The 25,136-nt window shown below is 34.8% G+C and overlaps 1 protein-coding gene across 5 annotated transcripts in view; it reads left to right on the plus strand.

Annotated features, from left to right (window-relative positions):
- The window catches only part of LRFN5 (leucine rich repeat and fibronectin type III domain containing 5), a 313,214-nt gene extending 290,861 nt beyond the window's left edge, over positions 1-22,353 (plus strand). For 2 of the 5 annotated variants that reach the window (XM_060401451.1, XM_060401452.1), the window contains 2 exons: positions 5,182-6,586; positions 9,269-16,526. In XM_060401451.1, coding sequence (XP_060257434.1) covers positions 5,202-6,586; positions 9,269-10,205 — 2,322 coding nt within the window. In that variant the 5' untranslated portion in view covers positions 5,182-5,201 and the 3' untranslated portion in view covers positions 10,206-16,526. Of the gene's footprint in view, positions 1-5,181; positions 6,587-9,268; positions 16,527-16,957; positions 21,219-21,964 lie in introns of those variants that run through there. The other 3 variants (XM_027957296.3, XM_027957297.3, XM_060401453.1) reach the window with 3 other exon arrangements.
- The last annotated feature ends 2,783 nt before the right edge of the window (positions 22,354-25,136 follow it).

Below are 25,136 nucleotides of genomic sequence, written 5' to 3' on the forward strand. Positions count from 1 at the left end.
CTGTGGCCACTGCTGAGTTTTCCAAATTTGCTGGCATATTGAGTGCAACACTTTCGCAGCATCATCTTTCAGGATTTGAAATAGCTCAACTCGAATTCCAGCACCTGCACTAGCTTTGTCTGTAGTATGCTTCCTAAGGCCCTGACTTCACATTCCAGGATGTCTGGCTCTCTGTGAATGATCACACCATCATGATTATCTGGGTCGTGAAGAATTCTTTTGTACAGTTCTTCCGTGTATTCTTGCCACCTCTTCTTAATATCTTCTGCTTCTGTTAGGTCCAGACCATTTCTGTCCTTTATCGAGCCCATCTTTGCATGAAATGTTCCCTTGGTATCTCTAATTTTCTTGAAGAGATCTCTCGTCTTTCCCATTCTGTTGTTTTCCTCTGTTTCTTTTCATTGATCGCAGAGGAAGGCTTTCTTGTCTCTTCTTGCTATTCTTTGGAACTCTGCATTCAGATGCTTATATCTTTCCTTTTCTCCTTGCTTTTTGCTTCTCTTCTTTTCACAGCTATTTGTAAGGCCTCCTCAGACAGCCATTTTGCTTTTTTGCCTTTCTTTTCCATGGGGATGGTCTTGATCCCTGTCTCCTGTACAATGTCACAAACCTCTGTCTATAGTTCATCAGGCTTTCTGTCTATCAGATCTAGTCCCTTAAATCTATTTCTCACTTCCACTGTATAATCATAAGGGATTTGATTTAGGTCATACCTGAATGGTCTAGTGGTTTTCCCTACTTTCTTCAACTTAAATCTGAATTTGGCAATAAGGAGTTCATGATCTGAGCCACAGTCAGCTCCTGGTCTTTTGCTGACTGTATAGAGCTTCTCCATCTTTGGCTGCAAAGAACATAATCAATCTGATTTCAGTATTGACCGTCTGGTGATGTCCATGTGTAGTCTTCTCTTGTGTTGTTGGAAGAAGGTGTTTGCTATGACCAGTGTATTCTCTTGGCAGAACTCTATTAGCCTTTGCCCTGCTTCATTCTGTACTCCAAGCCAAATTTGCCTGTTACTCCAGGTGTTTCTTGACTTTCTACTTTTGCATTCCAGTCCCCTGTAATGAAAAAGACATCTTTTTCTGGTGTTAGTTCTAGAAGATCTTGTAGGTCTTCATAGAACTGTTCAGCTTCAGCTTCTTCAGCATTACTGGTCGTGCCATAGACTTGGATCATTACCGTGATATTGAATAGTTTGCCTTGGAAACGAACAGAGATTATTCTGTCTTAGAGATTTCATCCAAGTACTGCATTTTGGACTCTCTTGCTGACTATGATGGCTACTCCACATCTTCTAAGCGATTCTTGCCCATGGTAGTAAATATGATGGTCTTCTGAGTTCAAACCACCCATTCCAGTGCATTTTAGTTTGCTGATTCATAAAATGTCGACGTTCACTCTTGCCATCTCCTGTTTGACCACTTCCAATTTGCCTTGATTCATGGACCTAACGTTCCAGGTTCCCATGTAATATTGCTCTTTACAGCATCGGACCTTACTTCCATCACCAGTCACATCCGCAACTGGGTGTTGTTTTTGCTTTTGCTCTGTGTCTTCATTCTTTCTGAAGTTAGTTCTCCACTGATCTCCAGTAGAATATTGGGCACCTACTGAACTGGGGAGTTCATCTCTCAGTGTCTTATCTTTTTGCCTTTTAACACTTTTCATGGGGTTCTCAAGGCAAGAACACTGAAGAGGTTTGCATTCCCTTCTCCAGTGGACCACATTTTGTCAGAACTCTCTGCTGTGACCTGTTGTCTTGGATGGCCCTACATGACATGGCTCACAGTTTCATAGAGTTAGACAAGGCTATGGTCCATTACAAATAAAATATGAAGAAATATCCCACATCATATGTCTCCAGGGAAATGCAAAGTAAAACAATGAGATTCTGCCATACACCTGTTAGAATGACCAAAATCTGTAACTTGACACCAAGTGCTGAAAACAAGAAATACAATAGGAATTCTCAAGTATCACTGCTGGGAATTATGGTTCAGCCACTTTGATGTTTTTTTTTTTTTTTTTAATAAAATAAAACATGTTCTCACCATGCAGTTCAGCAGTTCCATTCCTTGGCCTTTACCCAAAGGAGTGATAAATATATGTCCACATAAAAGCCTGTACATGGATGTATATTGGAACTTTATTCATAATTGCCAAAACTTGGGATCAACCAAGATGTTCTTCAGTAAGTGAGCTGATAAACCGTGGTGCATCCCAGACAGTGGAATATTATTTAGCGCCAAAAGGAAATGAGCTGTGAAGCGTTGAAGAGACATGGAGGAACCTTAAAATTCTTAAATGAACGAAGTCTGAAAAAGCTACATGTTGTATGATTCTAGCTCTGTTACATTCTTGAAGAGGCAGTACTATGGAGGCAGTATAAAGATCAGTGATCGCCAGGGATTGGGTAGGGAGAGATGAATAGAGAGAGCTCAGAAGATTTTTAGGACAATAAAAATATTCTGTGTGATTCCAAAATGATGGGTATATGTCATTATATATTCATCCAAACCCATAGAACATTCAGCACCAAGAATGAACCCTAATGTAAACTATGACCTTTAGGTGACTGTGGTGTGCCAAAGTAGATTGATCTGTTGTAACGAATGTACCACTTCGGTAAGAGTTGTTGATTATATAGGAGGCTCTCCATGTGTGGGAGCAGTTAGTATATGGGAAACCTCTGAACCTTTGTCTCAATTTTTTTGTAAACCTAATACTACCCTAACACAATCAAGTGTGTGTGTGTGTGTGTGTGTGTGTGTGTGTGTTAAGTTTGTTAAAAGTTAAACTGGTTTAACCTCACCTCAATTTATGCCAGATGGATTCTCCCATTACTTTTCAGTGGATGGGGAAAGCAAAGGGACATCTCAGGATCTCTTCCTTTCATCAAAGACTATCACTATCTGGAATATAGTGCTGTTAAGTTTATTTGTATATCCTCAGCATTATGCTGGTTTTTTTTTATATATATAATTTGTAGCTTATCCAGCATATTGTTAGTGTGAATGTTTTTTGTAACTTTATATCCACACCAGATTACTATTTATAAGCATATTAAAACATAATGAAATATTTTATACCTACCCACAGATAAACCATTTCTGTTGCTTTTCATACATCTTATAAGGATTCAAGATTTCACCTGATATAATTTTCCTTCAGCCTGAAGAGAATGTCCTTTATATTTTCTTAGACTACAGTTCTTCTAATAATGACATATTCAGTTTGTTTCTCTCAAAATGTTTTTGTTTTGCTTCCTTATTTATGAATATATAAATCACCACCCAGTTTGGCAGGCCTTTCTTTTTCTGGCAGCTCTTTAAAGAGATTTCTCATTGTCTTCCATCTTGCTTTGTTTCCAAAGAGAAGTCAATGAGGAGTAAGACATTATTTCTACCTTGTTCTTATAATGTGTCCTATTTCTGTGACAATTTTTAAAATTATTTTTCCTTTCTGTTTGGTTATCTGCAGTTTGATTGTGATATGTCTTGGTAGGTTTTTCTTGTTTTAAGCTTGGGTTTGGCGGTTGTTTTATAATCACATGTTTGGAAACAATTGCCTTTATTTCTCCAAATATATTTCTACCTTACAGCTTTCGTCTGATTCTCTGATTATATGTATGCTTGACTTTTTAAAATATTTTTCCACAAATCACTGAATCTTTGTTCACTTTTTTCTCCATAGTGTTTCAATATGATTAATATGTATTGCCCTGTCTCTACTTACAGAGATTATTGGAGTTCTTTGTTTGATAACCCTCTCGTTTCTGGTATTTTGCCCCATAAAGTCAGGCCACCTGAGAGTCTCTGCACTGCAAGCTCAGTCCTGTTCAATTAATTAAGACTGTTCATGCTTTGCCTTGATTTCCCTCCTTGTGCTGTGGTTTGGAAAGTGTCTCTAGGGCTCAGTGATAAGGTTCATTTTTTTTTCCCCCTTTTTTCAAGCATCACAATTCTCTGCTTCCTTTCTTCCAATGTCTGAAAACTGTAGTTTTATATATTTTGGTACAGTTTCTTTTTTTTTTTTTAATTTTGCTGATTGTGGAAAGGCAAAGTACTACTTATTCTGTCATAAACAGAAGAGTAAGACTGTTTCACTTGTGGAGAATGACAGTCTTATTCATTGCAACCATAATTTATATGACACAAAATGGGTATAAAATAAATCAAAGCTATAAGAATAGATTTTATTTATAAAACTAGGTGCATCATTTCTAGAATAATTCCATATTTCATATTTTCACCAATTAAACGATTGGGTAATTTTCTGAAGCTGTTTTCCCTTTTCATATTTAAAACTGCTTGTACTTTTTGAGAATTTTAATCACATATGTGTTAGTATTTTTATGTTTATTTTCAAGAGCAAATACGTAAGATCAAGTTGGAAATTAAATTGTCAAGTTTTAAAAATTAAATTTGGATAAATATAAGTGCACTGAGATTTTTCAGAAAAGAAAAATGGAATATGACATCTTCTTGGACTCACTGTCAAGTATTTTGATCACTGCTTTCTATAAATCATCATCAGAAATCCACATTATATCACATAAACCTAATATTTAAGGAGCTTAGAGCATTTATGGTAAATTTTTAGCCTTTTAATTTTTGAGAACTAGATCCTGTGTTTGCAGCTAGGATGTGAAGTTTGTACTATTTTCAAGATAGTTTGTAAAGATGAATAAAATTTAATTAAAAATTAATTACTTTCAATATCTTGCCACAAGTTTAACAAATTTTCTCTTATTATTTCTGCTCAGACATATAAATTGAAATACTTGCTCATTGGTAACTATGTCTAAGCTTTTGAATTTACGAGATGTCTTTTAAGGGGTTAGTAGAAGTTTTCCTGATCTCCTGCCCTCCAGTCTGGGATGAATATCTCTTTTTTGTGAACCTATGGCGTACCCTGGGCATATTTCAAAAACAGCACTTAATTTATAGAATTATAATAATCTGTTGACTTTTTCATTTTCACCATTTGATTTTAAAACTCATGAGGTCATGAGTGGTATATTTTTATCCTAATGTCTATATACTGACAATACAGAGTTAATATTTTTACTTGATTAAGCAAATGAATAAATTTTAACTTACATTAAAAAGACTAATTAGGAATATGAACTCTATTCAAATGATTGGATGCTAAAACTGTATTCTGTGTTTTCTCTTACAGGCTCTTAAATCTGATCTACAATGGAAAAATTTCTTTTTTATCTGTTTTTCATTGGCATAGCAGTGAAAGCTCAGATCTGTCCGAAGCGCTGTGTCTGTCAGATTTTGTCTCCTAATCTTGCAACCCTTTGTGCCAAGAAAGGGCTTTTATTTGTGCCACCAAACATTGACAGAAGAACTGTGGAACTGCGTTTGGCAGACAATTTTGTTACAAATATTAAAAGGAAAGATTTTGCCAATATGACCAGCTTAGTGGACCTGACTCTGTCCAGGAATACAATAAGTTTTATTACACCTCATGCTTTTGCTGACTTACGGAATCTGAGGGCATTGCATTTGAATAGCAACAGATTGACTAAAATTACAAATGACATGTTCAGTGGGCTTTCCAATCTCCATCACTTGATATTGAACAACAATCAGCTGACTTTAATTTCTTCTACAGCATTTGATGATGTCTTTGCCCTCGAAGAGCTGGATCTGTCATATAATAATTTAGAAACAATTCCGTGGGATGCTGTTGAGAAGATGGTTAGCTTGCACACCCTCAGTTTGGACCACAATATGATTGATAACATTCCTAAGGGGACTTTCTCCCACTTGCACAAGATGACTCGGCTAGATGTAACATCAAATAAGTTGCAGAAGCTACCGCCTGACCCTCTCTTTCAGAGAGCTCAGGTCCTAGCAACCTCAGGAATTATAAGCCCATCTACTTTTGCATTAAGTTTTGGCGGAAACCCTTTGCATTGCAATTGTGAACTGCTGTGGTTGAGACGTCTATCCAGAGAAGATGACCTGGAGACCTGTGCTTCTCCAGCACTTTTAACTGGCCGCTATTTTTGGTCCATTCCTGAGGAAGAGTTTCTGTGTGAGCCTCCTCTCATTACTCGGCATACCCATGAGATGAGAGTCCTGGAGGGTCAAAGGGCAACCCTGAGGTGCAAAGCCAGGGGAGACCCCGAACCTGCAATTCACTGGATTTCTCCTGAAGGGAAGCTTATTTCAAATGCAACAAGATCTCTGGTGTATGATAATGGAACACTTGATATTCTTATAACGACTGTGAAGGATACAGGTGCTTTTACCTGCATTGCTTCCAATCCTGCTGGGGAGGCAACACAAACGGTGGATCTTCATATCATTAAGCTCCCTCACTTACTAAACAGTACGAACCATATCCACGAGCCTGATCCTGGTTCTTCAGACATCTCCACGTCTACTAAGTCAGGTTCTAACACAAGCAGTAGTAACGGTGATACTAAAATGAGTCAAGATAAAATTGTGGTGGCAGAAGCAACATCATCTACTGCACTACTTAAATTTAATTTTCAAAGAAATATCCCGGGAATACGTATGTTTCAAATCCAGTACAATGGTACTTATGATGACACCCTTGTTTACAGGTAAGAAAAATTAAGCCAATTTTTATACGTGCCCTACATATTAGTGTAGGGCTTGATAAAATACTGCTGATTTTTTTAATTGGCAGTGCCACTCTCTGTTGTAGTTGAAATGCTCCATATTTTTAAGTATATAATGTAAGGCTCATGAAAGGTGAATACATGTGGGGAAAAAAATTTTGAATGGTGTTATTTTCAGTGAGTTCAAATTTATTTTTAATATTATGCTTACCTACTTTCTTCCCCTCATCTAAGAGATGTGACTATCAGAGAACAAGATTTATTTATTTTAAAAATTCAAAAACATACCAGAACTTACACATCCACATGAGTGTTCTTTCCTTCAAGGAAGTCCTGTTGGGAGGCTATACCATTATCCCAATAACGCTGCCATTGCTCAAAGCACTTTTGGAATTATCTTTAGAACCTTCGTCATACTATTTTGAATATCCTCAGTGGTGGCAAATCTTCGTCTTTTGAGGGTGAATTTGAAATTTGGAAACAAGCAAAAGCCATTTGGAGCCAAGTCTTGTGAATAAGGTGGGTGATCAAGATGGGTATTGCCATTTTTGGTCAGAAATAGGATGTAACTATAAAATAATGAGACTGATTTTTTGACTGGTTATGTGTGTGTGTGGTGCTTCATATACACTGGTTCTTAAGACAGTTCCAAAGAGAAAATTTATAAGTATTTTGAGCAGTGAATCAGTGGAGTTAAGTAGATAATCTCTGGGTAAGGACATTGGTCGAGAATTTGCATCTGGCTTAAAGAATTTCTGGTATGTTTTTCTGAAGTTCAGCCTCATTGATTTATAGTCACATCTGGTCCAATTTTCAGCTGGAAATATACATTTTTACCTTTTCATATAATTTCACTCGTGATTAGACTACTATTACTCCTAGGAAATGATGAAAAATTATGGCTTTAAAACACATATGTATATGTATATATGTGTGTGTGTGTGTATATATATATATATATATATATATATCGTCTTTACACTTTTCTAAAATCAAATCAGTTGTTACACACCCAGGTGAATTCTTGAAGATAATTTGATTTTCACTTATCTATGGAAATAAGAGAAAAAAAATTTTTTTTAATTAGCATGGGCTGGTAGTAAAAAATAAAACTGATCTAACTAGCCATGTGACCAATCCTGGGCAAGGTTCTACCTGGCTGAGTTTTAATTTTCTCATCTTTAAAAGGAAGAGATTAGAGCAAATGTTTTCTAATATCTCTCTCATCACTAAATATACAGGGATATAGACTATGATGTGTGTATATTAGCACAAACTAGTTTACTGTAGTCATACTCAGCTTTTCACTTAGGCTGTGAGTCATTTAACCCATAGTCAAAGATGAGCATACACTCCTACCCCTTTCTTACCTGTAGCTGCTAAATAGTCTGTATACTTTAAACATTAGCTCTGTGAAATAGGTCAGTTTCTGTTTTCCAAGTTCTAAGATTTTAATCCTGCCATGACAAGTAAATTCTCTATGACCCTGAGGAAAGGGCTTGAATTCCTGACCCTAATGTTTGTCACATGTATAGAGGTGATAATGCCTGCCTCATACTGTCCTTGTAAAAATGAAATAATACATATAAAGTGCTTAGTAATTCTCATTTTTACTAGTAATTACTCTCACTAGTAATTCTCTAGTATTCCTCATGCACTCACTAAATGGTAGTGATTTCAACAAATACATACTCTGACCTAAAATTTTCTCGGTACATTTAGAACACATTGTTTAGATATAACAGATTAGCATTGCCAAGTCTTGAAATTTCTCAAACTCTTACAAAGAAAAAATAGAGTTTCAAGCCATTTTTCCAAATTAAATCTTAGTCATATATGGTTGCTATGGAGGAGAAAAAAGCAGTGGAGAATAGGATCCACAGAAGACTTTTGTGATACACTGGATCCAAAGATGTCCTAAACTTGTATCCACATTTACGGATCATGTTCTGAAAACAATTTCATAAGCCCACAATGGGGAAGATAAGGGATTTATGTTCTAGTTCAACAGTTCTGCCCTGTTCATGATTCTAGAATAATATTTCTCATACATTTTTATCAACCTCATTTAATAAATAGAAACATACTGGGACCCAAGTGTTGAAGATGTAAGAGGGGGTTGAATAAAGTACTTTAGTAATTATCTTAGTTATTAAAGATAGATTTACTGGGTACCATTCCTTAGTAGCTTATAACTGATTTGGAAAATAAATACTCTGAATTGCATTTCCAATCTGGTTTCTAATGTGATTGTCAGTGTTTTCCCTTCCTTCAAATTGGCTTTTAGTCACAGAGGTGTTGTAAGTGCTAAATGGATTTGTTTAGTAGTCAGATAATGTCACAGTCACACCTTTCAAAAGCAATTTGTCATAAATGATTTTTTAGCAGTGGCTTTTATTAGGAGTTCTGCTTTGCCAAGCAATGTAATTAGTAAGCTTGTCAAGCCATGGTGCAGGCACCGTTAATATAATGCAGAATGCAACAATGACTTTTCGCCATTTTAAGTGGGTAAATATAAGATCAGATCATTTTCTCATATTTCATATCTGTTATAAATGTGCTTATCTTAATGAGTACTGAAATGAAACAGAACTGAACTCATAATGACTCTGTGTGTATATCTGTTGTGTTTTTAATATTAACACAAATTCCATTGTCCCTCAGAATGATACCTCCTACGAGCAAAACTTTTCTTGTCAATAACCTGGCTGCTGGAACTATGTATGACTTGTGTGTCTTGGCAATATATGATGATGGCATCACTTCCCTCACTGCCACAAGAGTCGTGGGTTGCATCCAGTTTACTACGGAACAGGATTACGTGCGGTGCCATTTCATGCAGTCCCAGTTTCTGGGAGGCACCATGATTATTATTATTGGTGGAATCATTGTAGCATCTGTGCTGGTTTTCATCATCATTCTAATGATCCGGTATAAGGTTTGTAACAATAATGGGCAACACAAGGTTACCAAGGTCAGCAACGTCTACTCTCAAACAAATGGGGCTCAAATACAAGGCTGCAGTGGGACGCTGCCCCAGTCTGTGTCCAAACAAGCTGTGGGGCACGAAGAGAATGCCCAGTGTTGTAAAGTTGCCAATGACAATGTGATACAACCGTCAGAAACTTGTTCAAGTCAGGACTCCTCTACCACTACCTCTGCTTTGCCTCCTACCTGGACTTCAAGCACGTCTGTGTCCCAAAAGCAGAAAAGAAAGACTGGCGCAAAGCCAAGTGCCGAACCACAGAGTGAAGCGGTCACAAATGTTGAGTCCCAAAACGTGAACAGGAACAACTCAACTGCCTTGCAGTTAGCTAGTCGACCTCCCGATTCTGAGGGGCCTGCATCTAAAAGAGCACATTCAAAGCCAAGTAAGTTTCTCACTTTGCCTGCTGAGAGAGCCAGAGCAAGACACAGGTACTCCCTGAATGGAGAATTAAAGGAATACAATTGTTATATTAACTCACCGAACACCTGTGGACTGTTTTCTAAAAGAAGCATGTCTATGAATGCGATGTTAATTCAGTCCAGCAGTTCTGATGGGCATAGTGGAAAAGCAACTCTTTCAAATTCTGAGTGGATATTGGAAAGCACTGTGTAACCCATTATTTCTTTTTAATGAATTTTTTTTTTCAAGAACTCACATAGGAAATTGGAATTTGACATGCCAGTCTTGTCTCTCTGATTCATGGCTAATAGAGCCATGGCATATAAACCCTATAAGGTATAGTTACTTCATACATATGTATATATGTGTGTATATATATATATGTATATTTATATGTATATATACACACATATATATGTATATGAAGGTCATATATTTAAAATTGTTTAGGGAAAAAGCTGACAACAGTGCCTTCCCCATTTTAGGATCGGCTTCCAGGTTCTGCAGTAGCAGACCACAAAATGAAAGTTGTCATAGGAAAAAAAGAAGTCTTGCATAAATAATTATATTTCCTCCAGTCTTACAAATTACCACCTATGGATGATTGATATTTTTCAATGAGTAGCTTGTATATTTTCTTTCAGTGACAGTGGCATTTGTTTTTAGGCAAATATTTTCAAGAACAACATTGTGTTGTTATGTTATTTATAATAAAATATTCAATTAAGTATACCCAGACAGTGTTAAAATAAGTTCCCTTCCAAACAACATTCTTAGTTCAGGTGCCTTAATGGTTCTGTGGCATTTCTCATCCACGACACTGCTTTTTCAGTGGGAAGCAGAACATGCAATTGATTTTTTCATTTATCAAAAAAAGTCAATTCAGTTTTAAGTCACAGGCCAGTTTTAAGTCATATGCATCTGCCTGGGAATATGAAGGTGTTTTCATTCATTCAGTACACATTTGCTAAATGAATGAACTTTATATTTTTCTTAATGCAAGTTAAGTAGAGAGACAAAAATACAAAACTGCCTTTATCAAAGGGATATTTATTTTTATCACCAAGTAAAAGAAAAATCTTCTAATGGAGTTCTTATTGTATTTATAAGCAATATAAAGTCATTGTTCATTAACTAGATAGTAGTTTTATTTTTCCCTTTTGCTCTGTAATTCTGAATTTGAATGTTTATCTCTTAGAGTAAATGTATTTATTATTTGAATCAAAACATGGTGAAGTTTAATTAGAAATTATAAAGCTTAGTGGGAATCATTTGAAAAAGCATTTTTAATTTAGTCACACAATAATATTGTTCCTTAATGATATGGCATTCTTGGACAGTCACTGAAATCAAGGTCTATAGAAAAAATGCTCTAACAACTCTTCAAAATTTCTACAATATCATATGTAACCTGATGATGTTTTACTAAAGATCAGTAAATAGGGCTTTGCTGCTGCTGCTAAGTCACTTCAGTCATGTCCAACTCTGTGCAACACCATAGACGGCAGCCCACCAGGCTCCCCGCTCCCTGGGATTCTCCAGGCAAGAACACTGGAGTGGGTCACCATTTCCTTCTCCAATGCATTAAAGTGAAAAGTGAAAGTGAAGTCGCTCAGTCATGCCCGATTCTTAGCGACCCCATGGACTGCAGCCTACCAGGCTCCTCCATCCATGGGATTTTCCAGGCAAGAGTACTGGAGTGGGGTGCCATTACCTTCTCCGAAATGGAGCTTTAGGTTTTTTTTAATTATTATTGTTGCTTCTTTTGTTGTTTAGGTTTTTTTTTTTTTTTGAGAATATGAATCATGTGGGAAACTCGCACAAAAAAATTTTAGCCATAACATAATAAGAGATGTACTGCATATAAAGTATTCCCTGGAAGTAAGTTAAAGACAGAGTATAAATTTATTAACTCTTTCAGATTGCTTGAAATACTGTTTAAAACACAGGTGAGGAATGTCATCATTAGTTTAATTTCCTCTTGCTGGAAACATTTATAAACTTTAAGTCACATGTGTCTGCCTGGACATATGAAGGTGTTTTGACTTTACCAAGGCACATTTTATACATAATATATCGTGATGACATTAAAAAGTGAGTTAGTTTAAAGCAGTTAAAGCTTTCTGAGTTAGTCTTTAAAAAATTTGTCTAACAGGCTTTCACTACTTTAGGTGTTTCCTAAATATCTTCTATGCCCTGCTTCTCTTTCTAAAGTTCGTCTTTCTCACCTCTAAAATGTAATTGGCCTTCTTGGGTCAGGAATACAGCTCTTGTGAGTAATAAATTATATCACTGTGTGAAATTATTTTGTAAAATCAAAGCATTACTCAAAGTGAAATGTATTTTCAACACTATTCTGTAATGCACTAATTTCAACTAACCAGTTTTAGTTGTCATCAATTACTTATTTCTTCACAAAGCACTGATTGACAAAAAGCATATTATTTTTCCTTTTCCTAGTTTATGCCTTCATGGTTTTAAAAATATCCTGAATATACAAAGATTTTTCAAGACTTAAAGAAATGAATCCCCAAGCAAGGTTGTGGTCAAGGTGGTGCTGCAATCACGCAAAACAGGCAGCAGCTTAGTGTATCTACTCCAAGATACCAATTTATTTTCTATTTTCCAGTTGTTTGCATTTTTAAAAATCAATTTTCCTGCTTATGTTTCTAATGGAACTTTAATTGAATATCTTTTATTTCTCATAAACATTTAGAATGACATAATACCTAACCATGTGAAATTTATTCTCTTTGTCTAAAGCCATTGAAACTATTTAAATTGTTATTGCTCTTACAAGACTGTTTTTAGGGTGAATTAACCAAATGCTTGAACACTTATTCTGGAAATGATAAGAAGGCCTGTGTTCCTGTCTTTTAAAAGGTTTTATTTGAACAAACGATGTGAACAAAAATTAGCGTATCAAGAGGGTCAGATGTTACTCGGTTTTGTTGATAAGTATATGAAAATGTTTTGCTCAGGGCCGTTTCAGTGTGAAGTGGCTGAAAGATAAATCCTTGGAAAAGTTGGGGGTGATTAAAGATACCTGGTATAATATCTTAAACACAGTAGCTATTCGGATGAATGAATGAGCAAATGGATAGATGAATTAGTAAGTGAATGGAGCCAGGGAAGAAGGCTCAGTATTCAGAATTTTAATTAATTAGCATAATAATTTGTGATCCAGATAATATATTACTATAAGCAAGAAATTCTGTCCCTCTTGTTTTTCTTTGTGTCATTTCTTACATTCCTTATTTTAACCAATTTCGTATATGTGATCCATAGCATATGGTTTTGGTGTTTGTTGTTGCTGACTGTGTATAGGTTGTGTATGTTGTTTTTGCTTCTCTGTTCTTAATTATTTTTCTTTAATTTTTAGCCATTTTATGCTATGGTTTCAGCTTGTTCATGAACAAACTGACAAGTACTATATTTACAGATATTTGCTCTAAACATTTCTTAAATTTTATGTATTCCTATGTTACTTTTTGTTTTGGATAATTGTCCTCCAATTTGAAAAAATGTCAAACCACTATTAAAATAGGCCTTTATTGAAAAAAGTATACATAACGATTGTGTTCCATAAAGGAATAATGAAACATTCAAAGCAACTTCAAAATCCTAAAAAGAAACAAACTTTGGTTTGATGAATATCATTTACTTATATCTTGCAAATAGATTTACACAGAGGTGCATTAAATATGATAATTTTAAATTTGATATAGTAACACCTTTGCTGAAGACAGTGTATTTTATACATTTTTGAATAGACGTCACAGTAAGCTTTTTTATGCTTTTAGGCACTTTATTTTAGCTGCTTTGCTAAAATAGTCTACTAAAAAAGCTTTAGAATATAAGTTTTTGAGCTTTTGTGAGCTACCTATAGCCTCAACAGTTTTACTATCTGAATGATACATACTTTCTTCACAAGAATTTAAAGAATTTTTTAAAATTAAGTGTCTTCCACCTGTCCACAGGAATCTCTTATCTTTTTTCCATGAAGTATTGGAATGGCCAAAATGTTTGTTCAGTTTTTCCCTTTTATGGAATCACCTGAATGAATCTTTCGGCCAACCCAACATTTTCTGCTTTACCTTAAAGCCTCAAAAAGTACTTCCAAATAAAATTTTAACTATTTTAATTGCTTGTATTACTAACAAGAAATTAATATTTCATTTATAAAACTAACACATTAGTAAAAAATTACCACAAAATTCACATTAATAGCCTTTTACTTCCTAAAATTTAATATTTCCTCCTATGTTTATTCACAATAACAAACTTAAAAACAATCATTAATATCCCAATAGTTTAAAAATTTAAAATTCATAAAGTGTCTTATTGTACAAGAATCGCAAAGGTAAATGGGCATTTTTTTCAAAGAAAACTGCAGATATGAGTCCATTTTCTTCTTGGTGTGGCAGGATTCCAGTTCCATTTTATAATGCTATGCAAGCAGTGCTCATTAATATTAGACAAAGTGAAGCTGTACTCTCTTCCCCTTGCTTAACTTTCTCTTGAGTCTCAGGAAGAGTCCAGTCTTTCCACTTCAACAGTGTTGCAGATGCGTGTGTGTGTGTGTGTGTGTGTGTGTGTGTGTGTGTGCGTGAAGTGTTTGGGGAAAGGATTTAAGGGGCATCAGATGGAAAAATAATTATTTTTCTTATCCTCCTCCTCAGTTGGTAATAAAATATAATAATAACGATGACAATATTAATAAAAATGACAATTCACCTTATAACGTTTGTGAGTTAAATGTTAGCTGAGGTAAATTTATGGATAAAAAAAATTATCTCACTTTAAAAATTTCACGAAGCAAAGCGAAAACAACCAAAATTAGTGACTGGAATTTTGTAATAGTTTCAGAGCTCTGTCTTTCAGATCACTCAGTTCTTTCCCTCCCATGCTGGATAAATTTACTTGCTGGGATTACAAATACAATTGGTTTTATCAGATTTGTGGGGTTCTTTTTTTGCAACAGAAAGCATCCCTCTTGTAGCAGTACAGAATAAAGAATGGTAAACACATTACAGGGATCAAGTCATCCTAAACACATGGAATTATCTGAAGAGGGGCATAGACACTAACTGTTCTGGGAATAAAATATGAAATTACCTCTTTAAGATAATGTTAATACATCTGCAATTTCATCAAATATTACAAATACTCAATACAACAAAATACTCAGTGTACCATTGTCTTCTGATTTATTTCAGCTATTTCAGAGTTAAAATTTAGGATAATTACAGTATTTTAAAGTTTAAGTAATCTAAAGTTACCATCAAGCGAAATACATATGCTACATATGCTTATATGTCTACATACGTTTTTTATATATATGTGTGCAGACATATACTTAACCCTTTTAGATTGTAAATTTGAGTCCTACTGTAATTAATGTAATAAGATTAGATTTAAGTGGTCCAGCTATCAGAGAACTTCTCCCAGAACAGCTGTCCAAACTATACTTGCTATCTATCAGATTACAATGGAATATAAACTCTAGTACAAATATATTTTTCTGAACATCTGAATGATAGGCATCTAAACAGTTGATCTAGTTCATTCTTCTCGAATCACTGACTGTTACAGTTCATGAATTTTAAAACAACAAGAAAATTATCTTCAAATGCATTTGGGGGAAAGCCGTGAAGTCTCTTTCATTTCGTGTTTGAAACTGGATGTACATTTATTCTTGCCTGAGACTTGAACTAGACATTTATTGTTATTCTGCCCCCAAAATACATCCCTGCATTCTAAGTTGCTTCAGTCATGTCTGACTCTGCAACCCTGTGGACTATAGCCTGCCAGGCTCCTCTATCCATGTGGTTCTTCAGGCAAGACTACTGGAGTGGGTTGCCATGTCCTCCTCCCGGTAATCTTCCCGATCCAGGGATCAAACCCACCAACTCTCTTTTGTCTCCTGCTTTGGCAGGAGGGTTCCTTACCACTGTTGCCACCTGGGAAGCCCAAAATGTGTCTAATAAATAATTATTCTAATAACACGAAGGGGCTTATGAAATATATTCTGGGGGTTCTACCATAATATAATTTCCTAATTTTTTTTCTGTATAATACAAACAGTTGCTTTCATGTAAAATCTAATCTCCAGAGATCATTGCAAATTTTTATGAATATTTATGCTGGAGGTTTTATCAAAAAATTGTTTTGTACTATTCTCATCAGAGTCACCTGTGACCACTTAGAATGACATATTCCTCAGACACCTAATTTTTTCTTATACTTTGTCCCTTCTTAAAACTAGAGTATTGACTTTAAAATGCGACATTTGGGAAATAAATAGAATATGTACTCTACAGGGCTACTTAATGGTATTAAGCATTTGTAGCCAATTGGAATATGCGTATGGATATTTAAAGGCAGAATGTTTGCATTTAGAATGTTACTGTTCCATGGTTTTATATAAATGGTACTTGGCAAAGCATGCTACTATCTTTGGGATTATTGAATAATGGTTTATATTGTAAATGATTATTTTATACATAGTGTATAAAATAAGAAAAAACTACATTTCCTGCTCTGGATTGTTTTCCTTGATATATCTTTCCATATTAATCATATGCAGCTCTGTGGTTGAAGTTAACTTTGAGTAAGAAAAATGAATAGAAGCCCGATTTTCTCATTAAACTCTTGCAAGGAAAAAGTGCATTCCATAATTACATAAAAGTGTATTCCATGGATAATTACTCATTTTAGTAACTAGAACAATATTTTTAAAAATTCTGCCTTAATGGTATTATGTATCAGGAAATAGCCATAGAGAACTATAAAGTATTATAAAAGTCAATTATAATTAACCCAAAAACCAGTGAGTTATTACAAAAAAGAAGTGTAGATAAACCTTTGTTAAGACGAATCTTACCAAGATTGCAATGAGAAGTATTATAAGATCTGTTTCATAAAAAATGAATTGTTTATGACGCTGAAAATTTTATTCCCAGATGCTTTGCCGACTAATGTTGACCAGATTGTCCAGGAAACACAGGTGAGATTCTTGTTATCTGTCACATGCTTCAGTACTTAAGTGGGTATATTATTTTATAAACAAATTTTTAATTTTTGTTTTGCTAGTTAATGCAAGTTGTTGCCATTTTCCATTAAAACTTACACAGTGCTCAATGGTAAACCCTGAAGTTCAGTTTGGTTAAATGAATTTCCAGTTCCTAAATTTAGACAGATTTTTGGTTAACTGAATATTTTTGATTCGTATTATAAGAATGAAGGGAATACCAACGTAATTTTTGAGTCACTTTTGTAGTCACGCATGGTATCATGTGTACTTTTATAAATATTTCTAAATGTGAAGACAGTAGCTTGATAGGAATATATTCACTCATATCCTTGACCTCTACATAGTAGAAGCTGAGATGATGTATTGTGCTTCACCAAAAGTGGATGAACAGAAGTGTTTCACTGTTATCTAAAATGAATGTAGCCACTATAAAATGGAGCAAAAGACTATTCATAAAATATTCATGGTATTCCTTTTGTCAGCAGCCGATTACTCTTCTTGATTTTCTTTTCTTTTTCTTTTTTTTTTTGGGGGGGGAAGTTTCAAATGAGTATTTGATTCCTGCATTTTAATTGGATCAGAAAGTGTGTTTCCAGAGAAAAATGGTATTTTAGCAATCTGTTCAAACAGCTGGATGCATCAGCCATTTGCTTAAGATTTGGCACAGGAAAAAAAATACTCTGCTTTTAAAGGTTCATAGAAAAAGTCATTGATTTATTTGTTGATAGTAAAAAATAAGGATTTTTTTTAACCATTTCTTACTTAAAAGATAACAATCACTTGGACTATCCTTAAGGGTTTCCCCTGAAGAATTCCATCCCAAATCAAACAAAACGTTTTCCATGCATCATTTCTTAATTGAAATTAGAATTCCATTCCTAAGCTGCAAAAAAAAACGAACAGATGGCTCGCTGGAAACCATCAGTAACAGAGTGTCTTTCATGTACTTGGTGTTACTAGAACCAAAGTGACCTGCATGAAGGAGCCTCAGTTTTCTACCACCTTCCCTTCCTTTCTTTCCTCTTCTGTTATTTCTTCCCTCTCTCCTCCATATTTGATTTGAAAATGTTGAATTATTATGCAACTTTGGACACTCAGCTGTTCTGAAAGAGAATATCCATAGAAACGGTTTAAAAAGTCAGGGTTTCTCAGTGAGAACCATGATCCAGGATGGGGCTAACTGTTCTATCAAGAGTTCATAGGAAAGTCAATCTGGTCATCTTTCAATTACCAACTAAAGCAATTTCTCAAGTATTCATTTTTCATGGGGCATGTTACATATCATTGTGTTTATCTCTTTATTTTACCACAGTGTTAGAAGTCAAATTTAGAGAAAAGTAATCTCCTTGGGAATTTATGTGCTACTCAAGATAGCAAAAGGTTTGCCAATGTGATAAGTATGTAAGATGTCTAATAATGACTTCTCTGTGCTAAAATAATGTTAATTTGAGAACTTTGGAAAATATAGTTTAAAATTTTAAAAAAAATCTGTCATAACCCACCACCCAGACATAAATACTACTGTGGTGCATGATCTTTCAGTGATTTGTCAGTTCTGTATGTAGTAAATTCTTATGTACATATGTATGTTTGTATTAGATTTCATATGTAGGATATGTCACTTACTTTTAAAATCTTATGCTGAGTCTTCCTTTGTTGAAACATAATGTCATAGCAACTTTCTTTCCATGCTTTGGGTATTTTTTTTTTCTACAAACATTAGCAAGAAAAATAAACCCTCAGGCAAGGAAGAGTTTTAACAAAATTTGGTGGCAATACATCATTTACTCACCACCCAATTTCCTGCTACATTTCTGTTATCAGATTTAAGTCACCATATGACCTCAGTGTAACTATTCTTGGTATTTGATAAATGATTCCTGCAACAGCAGGCCTATCATTTCTGCAGCTGTCTGCACAACCAAGCAGCGATGCCCCTGTGAAGAGACTGTGACCCCTGGGCTCTGAGTCTTCTCACGGCCTTTCACACTGTCGGCGCCACTTCACCTTGTGAATGAAACGAGGTAGAGAGCTGGCAGAGACGCCTTGTGCTCATAGTTTCTTCTTCTTCCTCTTTTTTTTTTTTTCCTGGCTGGCAGTGGAGGGTGCTAGTGGGATAAAGAAGATTATGCAATTTTAGCTTAAGTTTATATTTCCTGCAGGATATTAACATACATGTCTTTTTCTGCCCAGTGGCAAAATGTATTTCCCAATCATTGGCCTATTGCATTAAACTTAATTAAAATGTTCCTTAGTATACAGACAATAATATAAGCCAAAAAAAAAAAAAAGAAGAAACTTGATACTTTTTTTTTTAATTTAAAAAGATATTTCCTAGGTGACAGTATTAAACTGATCATACCACAATCCCTAACATAGCATCAAGCTCTCGTAGGAAGGAGCAGAGAAGGTGGAAATGTTTTGCCCTGTCAGGGGTTTGGGTGCTCTTCTTTACACTGAGGTAACTGCTAAGATGACTGTTTTTCCGTGATTTATTTCATTTCCATTAGAATATGTCTCGTGTCAATTTTATTCCTTAAGACTTTTCCTATATGTGAATAGAAACAGAGTGAGCTTAAATATTTAATGTAACACATACAACCCTTCTATAATAAACCATAAGATTCCAATTACGCTAAGATGAATTGAGAGCAAAGGGGAAAGGAATCATTGGCAGAATCAGTGATAATTACTCTGTAAGTAAATAGGCACATATAAATTAGCCTTGGGTTTGAAAATATTGTTATGCTTAAAATGAATCAGGTAGAACAGTTGATATGATGTGTTTGGCAGTTAAGTAAGAACAGTTAATTTGCTTTCATTTATACTGAAAATGCCTTTAAGTAAAAAAAAAAAAAGTATTTCTTGTATTCAGACCAACAAATGTGTGTTTTCTGTGTGTGTGTTTCGGTATGTACAGTAAATGCCACTATTCTGTGACTGCTTGTGCCAGTCTTTAAGACAGTTGTTTCCTGGTTTCAATATTTGATTTTTGATCTTTCTTTTTAGTATATATCAATCAAAGTATTTTTTAAAAAACTTAAACTTTGTCATAAAATCTCTGCTACAGATGCAGTAACCATGAAAAGAGTCCAGTTCTTTTAGACAGACTATTAATACATAAGTGCATGAAAAGTTACTAGTGCTGATTAGAAATAAACAGCAGTATTAAAATAACTGTGGAAAAACAGTTTGGGAAACATGTGAACTAAGAACCAAGCAGCAAAGCAAATGTGTGTATATGATTCGATGTCCTTCCAATGTTCTTTTTCGAAGCAAGAATGACCGATATAAAATGCTTGATTCTGTGATACTCTATGATATTCCCTTCAAGTAAATTTTAAAAAAGAGTAAGAGAATAGGCACTTAGTAAGAAACATTTAACTTTTGACAGTAATTAAACCATACTTTTGACATATTTATTTGAACATTATAGGAAAACAGAAAATATATATATAGAACCCTAGTGTCAGCAATAACCTTTAGAAATCATTTCCTTCATTTTAGATGCCCTGACTAGAGATGAAAAACCTTTCATAGGTCTTAATTACATTACGAATAAAAATAGTAACAGTTGCCCAAATCCATTCAATGTCAGTTTGTTTTTTCTTCTTTTAATGTTGAAGCAGCCTTAATTTCTCCTTTTATTTGTAAGACAATTAATAAGACGGAAGTGTTTTGCATCCTACCCTTTCACTGTCACATGAGGACCATTGACAAAACATCCTGGACCTACCCCAAATTCAGTATATTCATTTCTTATAACATTTTATCATAATTACTATATTCTATCTTGTTTTTCCTTTATGGTACTCTAGTAATTTTTGTTCCATATTTCAATATTTATGGAATAATTATGAGTTTGTTTATTAATAAGTAAAAAGTGTTATTTTGAATCTCACCTATACAATTTTTATTCAGCCTCATTTTATGTCATCATTTCAATAATGGCAGATTCAGGGCAGACCAATTCATGTCCTCATTCCCAAATCTGATTGCTATTTCCTAATCAGCAAAATTAGCTTCTTATTTATAAACCATAATTCCACAGTTTGTTAATAGTGATATTATATGTAGTTGTTCTTGAATGGAAAGGAGAAAAATTACTTCGATTTCATATTATGAAATCCTATATTTTTCAAAATGTTTTCCATCTTTAAATATAGAATTTATAGGTATATTTTAAAGCCATGAGTCCTGAAAACCCATTTATTAGAAAAAAAATATTTTCACAGTTTATTTAAATATTTTTAATGATTTTGTATGATTTTCTTTCAAAATCATATTAACTGTGAAATTCCTTTGCTTGTGAATAAATGTCAGTTTTCACATTTAGTTTATTTGTCCTGTAGGTGAAGAACTAATTAATAAAGAAGAACTAATAGTCTTCACTATATTAAATGTATAATTAAATTGTATAAAACCTTAATATGACACAAAGCTTCCAAAAGAATACATTAAAAAGTAGAGATCGCTTAAGTTTTAGATGTGATGAACAAATTTGATCTAAAATATTCATATTTTAAAAATCAGTTTGAATATTTGTTAAAACCTGAATGGCATGCATTAATGAATAAAATATTTTTTTTTAATCTTGAGGATATAAATGTGAAAATCAAAACAATGAAGAATGCCATTCCTCAGTTTTGGTTCTGAGTTGCATAACTATTTAGTCTTAATACATTTAGGTTCCTTTCTAAAATAAAATTTTTAAAAATATATTCAACAATTTGAAGTTACCAAGAAACATTTTAAGAGCTGATGTGCATGCATGTCTAAGTAGCATCCAGATGTATACCTAATATTGTTCAGCAATAAGTTCCTGCCTGGTTGCTTACAGTTCAGTAACTTCTAGATTGCTAGCAAAATAATCTTATTAGCTATGTGTTTTCTTTTTTTGTTTCTTTTTTTTTTTTTTCTTTTTCTTTCATTTCAGAGGCCGGAGTTAATCTGAAGAGCACCACTTCTCTCTCTCCTGAAAAAAATTGCTACTGATATTTTTACTGGATAAAATTTAAAAATCGTTCAATTCACAAAGGCTTATTGTTGAACTGGTATCCTAGAAGAAATTGTCCACAGGAGCTGAAGCAGAAGTCTCTGATGCCGCTAAACTGGCTCTATCAGACCATGGTTCATCCCCTTTTAAAACCAAATTTTTTTTTCTTCTGGCCTACAAGTATTTTTTTTAAAGAAGGAAAGAAAAAAAGCCTACATTGGCATCGAGTTCTGTATCAATCCATGTTACATTGCCATCCATGATTTAAGACTGTAGAATCTTGAATAATCTATATCACTTTAACAAATAAATGTTTTACTATGACAGAATCTGCACATTGCCTGATTTGTGGAAACCTCAATTGCTTCAAGTGTGAATGGTGAAGTGATGATGGTAGGAACTAACAATACTATTTTACATCTATGTAGTACAAAACCTTAAGGGATCACAAATTGCTGTATAATACTTGAATTAGTTTTTCCATGACTAAAGTGCACCCACTTCTGTGGGAGGGCAGTACAGCTATTTAAACAGCTTTATGAAAATTTTTATTCTTCAGTGTAACAGAAAGGGAAGACAGATCTACTGGAGTTTCAGAAAGTATCAAGGTAGGTGTATTATAATTAATCCAAATTGATTCATTGCTTTTCTGGAGAGCAAAGGTAGAGATTTTAATACTTTTAGGTCTTATGTTTCATTATAAATGCCCATTTCTCCAGTTTTCCATTGGAGATATATATATATATAAACTCTATATGTATAGTTTACATTTTTAAAAATTTACTTAAAACTAAAAAATCTAGAAAACTGTCTTTGAAAAATATAGGGTAATCTGTTAACCATTCCACATCTCGTAGGCTGTTAAAAATGTCCAACTATCTAAAGAGAAGTTACAAAATGTCAGTCATAAGATGGCATTAGAATCTGTGCTCGGGACCCCAACTACACGAGACATGAAACCTGTGCATACGCACACACACTAAGGCACTGCCAGACACACACACACTGCACAACTGAACAAAGTAACACCTTTGAGATGCAATGTAGTTAGTTTGTGACTTTGGACAACTGACTTCATTCTCTGTTTCCTGACAACTCAAATACTCAGAGCAATCCTGTTTACATGTGTGTACGTGTATATATGCATGGATAAATGTTTACGGTGACAAAAAGGAGACAATTTGGACAATAAGCACTGCCTCTGTGAATCTATTCCTGTCATACACAAATTTTCTCCTCAAATATAAACTTTCAGGAACACAAATAGCTTTCCTGGATCTCAGAGTTTAACTTTTTAAATTCTCTCTGGCGAAAACCTGCAGCTTTTCCTTCAAGGACACTCTCCTGTTTATACTTACATTCCGCTTGCTCCAATCTCTACCCCCTCAGGCCTAATTCTTGTTGTTCTTGGTGATAGTTAAGAGTGTAGCCTGACTGCTTCATCTTTTTAAGATATTCATGCTATTGTGTTCTAAGGAGCAGGGATTTTAGAACTAAAATTATACTTAATCTTGTCAAGCCTTCACTCTGCATCTAAATCTAAAACTTCACTTATGTACAAATTCAAACAACACCCATAGTATACATATGTTCTCTTTTTTTCAAATATCGTTGAAGACTATTTAGGCACAGTCTCTGATCCTGGGCTGCCACTGCTTCTACTAAGTCGCTTCAGTCGTGTCTGACTCTGTGCGACCCCATAGATGGCAGCCCATCAGGCTCCCCCATCCCTGGGATTCTCCAGCCAAGAGTACTGGAGTGGGGTGCCATTGCCTTCTCTGCTCTGATCCTATAAGTGTCCAATAATCAGTTACATTTACAGACAGATATTTACTTCTTATACTATGAGGTTAAGAGAACACAATTGCATACCGATAACTAAATAAGATTAATGATCATTCATGAATAAAATTTTGAAAAAAATGTGACAAAAATATTTTTAGGATGAGTGGAAACAGTTTCTTTTAGCTAAGCATATTATAAAGGGGTGAAGGAATATATGATAAAAAGTCTTACTATAAGTGCCGGAGTCCAGCTCCAGCAGCCAGGGAATCAGTCTGAAGGGATGAGCAGTGTCGGCAGAGAATGATGTAGCCTCTGACTCAAGGTGCAGGACTACATGTTTATTTCAAGCTTCAGGTTTTCTTTTATACTTTGATAAAAGCATTAGGTCAGAGCTTTGACATTTTCAGTGCCCCCCCCCCAACCCAGATTTATTGTCTCCAGAAATCACTGTTGCCCTTCAAACAGAGTTCCTGCTTCAGCGATTCTCTCAGAATCAGCTTTACTATCTATTATCTACTTCTTTTTATGTGTCCTTATTTAACTTGTGATTACATTGCAACTCATTGTTTCTTATCTTTCTAAATCCTGTTTGCCCCTAGTATCTTAAAATCACTATCTCCTAAAAAGGCTTCTAGCTATTAATATCTCTAAAATTCCTAATCTCTATAAGCTATAGTAAAATATGCTAACACTACAACATTCTTTAAATATTTAGCTTCTAACTATTCTTAATTATTCCTAAACCTTAAATTCAGCAAACTTCTTTTGCCATAAACATTTCCCTCATAAACACGTCTCAGATAACAATCCTTCCCATGGTCTCAAGCTGTGGCCTACATGCTCATCCTGGAACGTTCTTTGTAAAGATCCTTGAACAAATGTCAATGGTTAACTTTATGGATTATTCTCTGGGCACAACTGCAGAAGGCTTTGTGCCTTCTCATGCTTCTCTCAAGAACAATAAGCACCTTAACATTCTTTTCAGCCAACTCAACCGAAGAAAGGAAAGAACAAGTCAGAATCACAAACCCTAACTCCTTCATCCTGGGACCGTGCCTGCAGGATGAGGAGAGGGGGTTGGGGCCGTGCCTCCATTTTGTCAGTAATACCTAACGTGGCTCCCGACATGTGAGGTTCTTGGACAGGCTTCCCTGGTGGCTCAGACAGTAAAGAAACCACCTGCAATGGGAGAGACCTGGGTCCAATCCCTGGATTGGGAAGATCCCCTGGAGATGGGAATGGCAACCTGCTCCAGTATTCCTGCCTGGAGAATCCCCATGGAAGAGGAGCCTGGCGGGCTGCAGTCCATGGGGTCGCAGAGTCCTGA

The sequence above is a fragment of the Ovis aries genome, chromosome 18 (genome assembly GCF_016772045.2).
Source record: "Ovis aries strain OAR_USU_Benz2616 breed Rambouillet chromosome 18, ARS-UI_Ramb_v3.0, whole genome shotgun sequence".
NCBI classification, from domain to species: domain Eukaryota; kingdom Metazoa; phylum Chordata; class Mammalia; order Artiodactyla; family Bovidae; genus Ovis; species Ovis aries.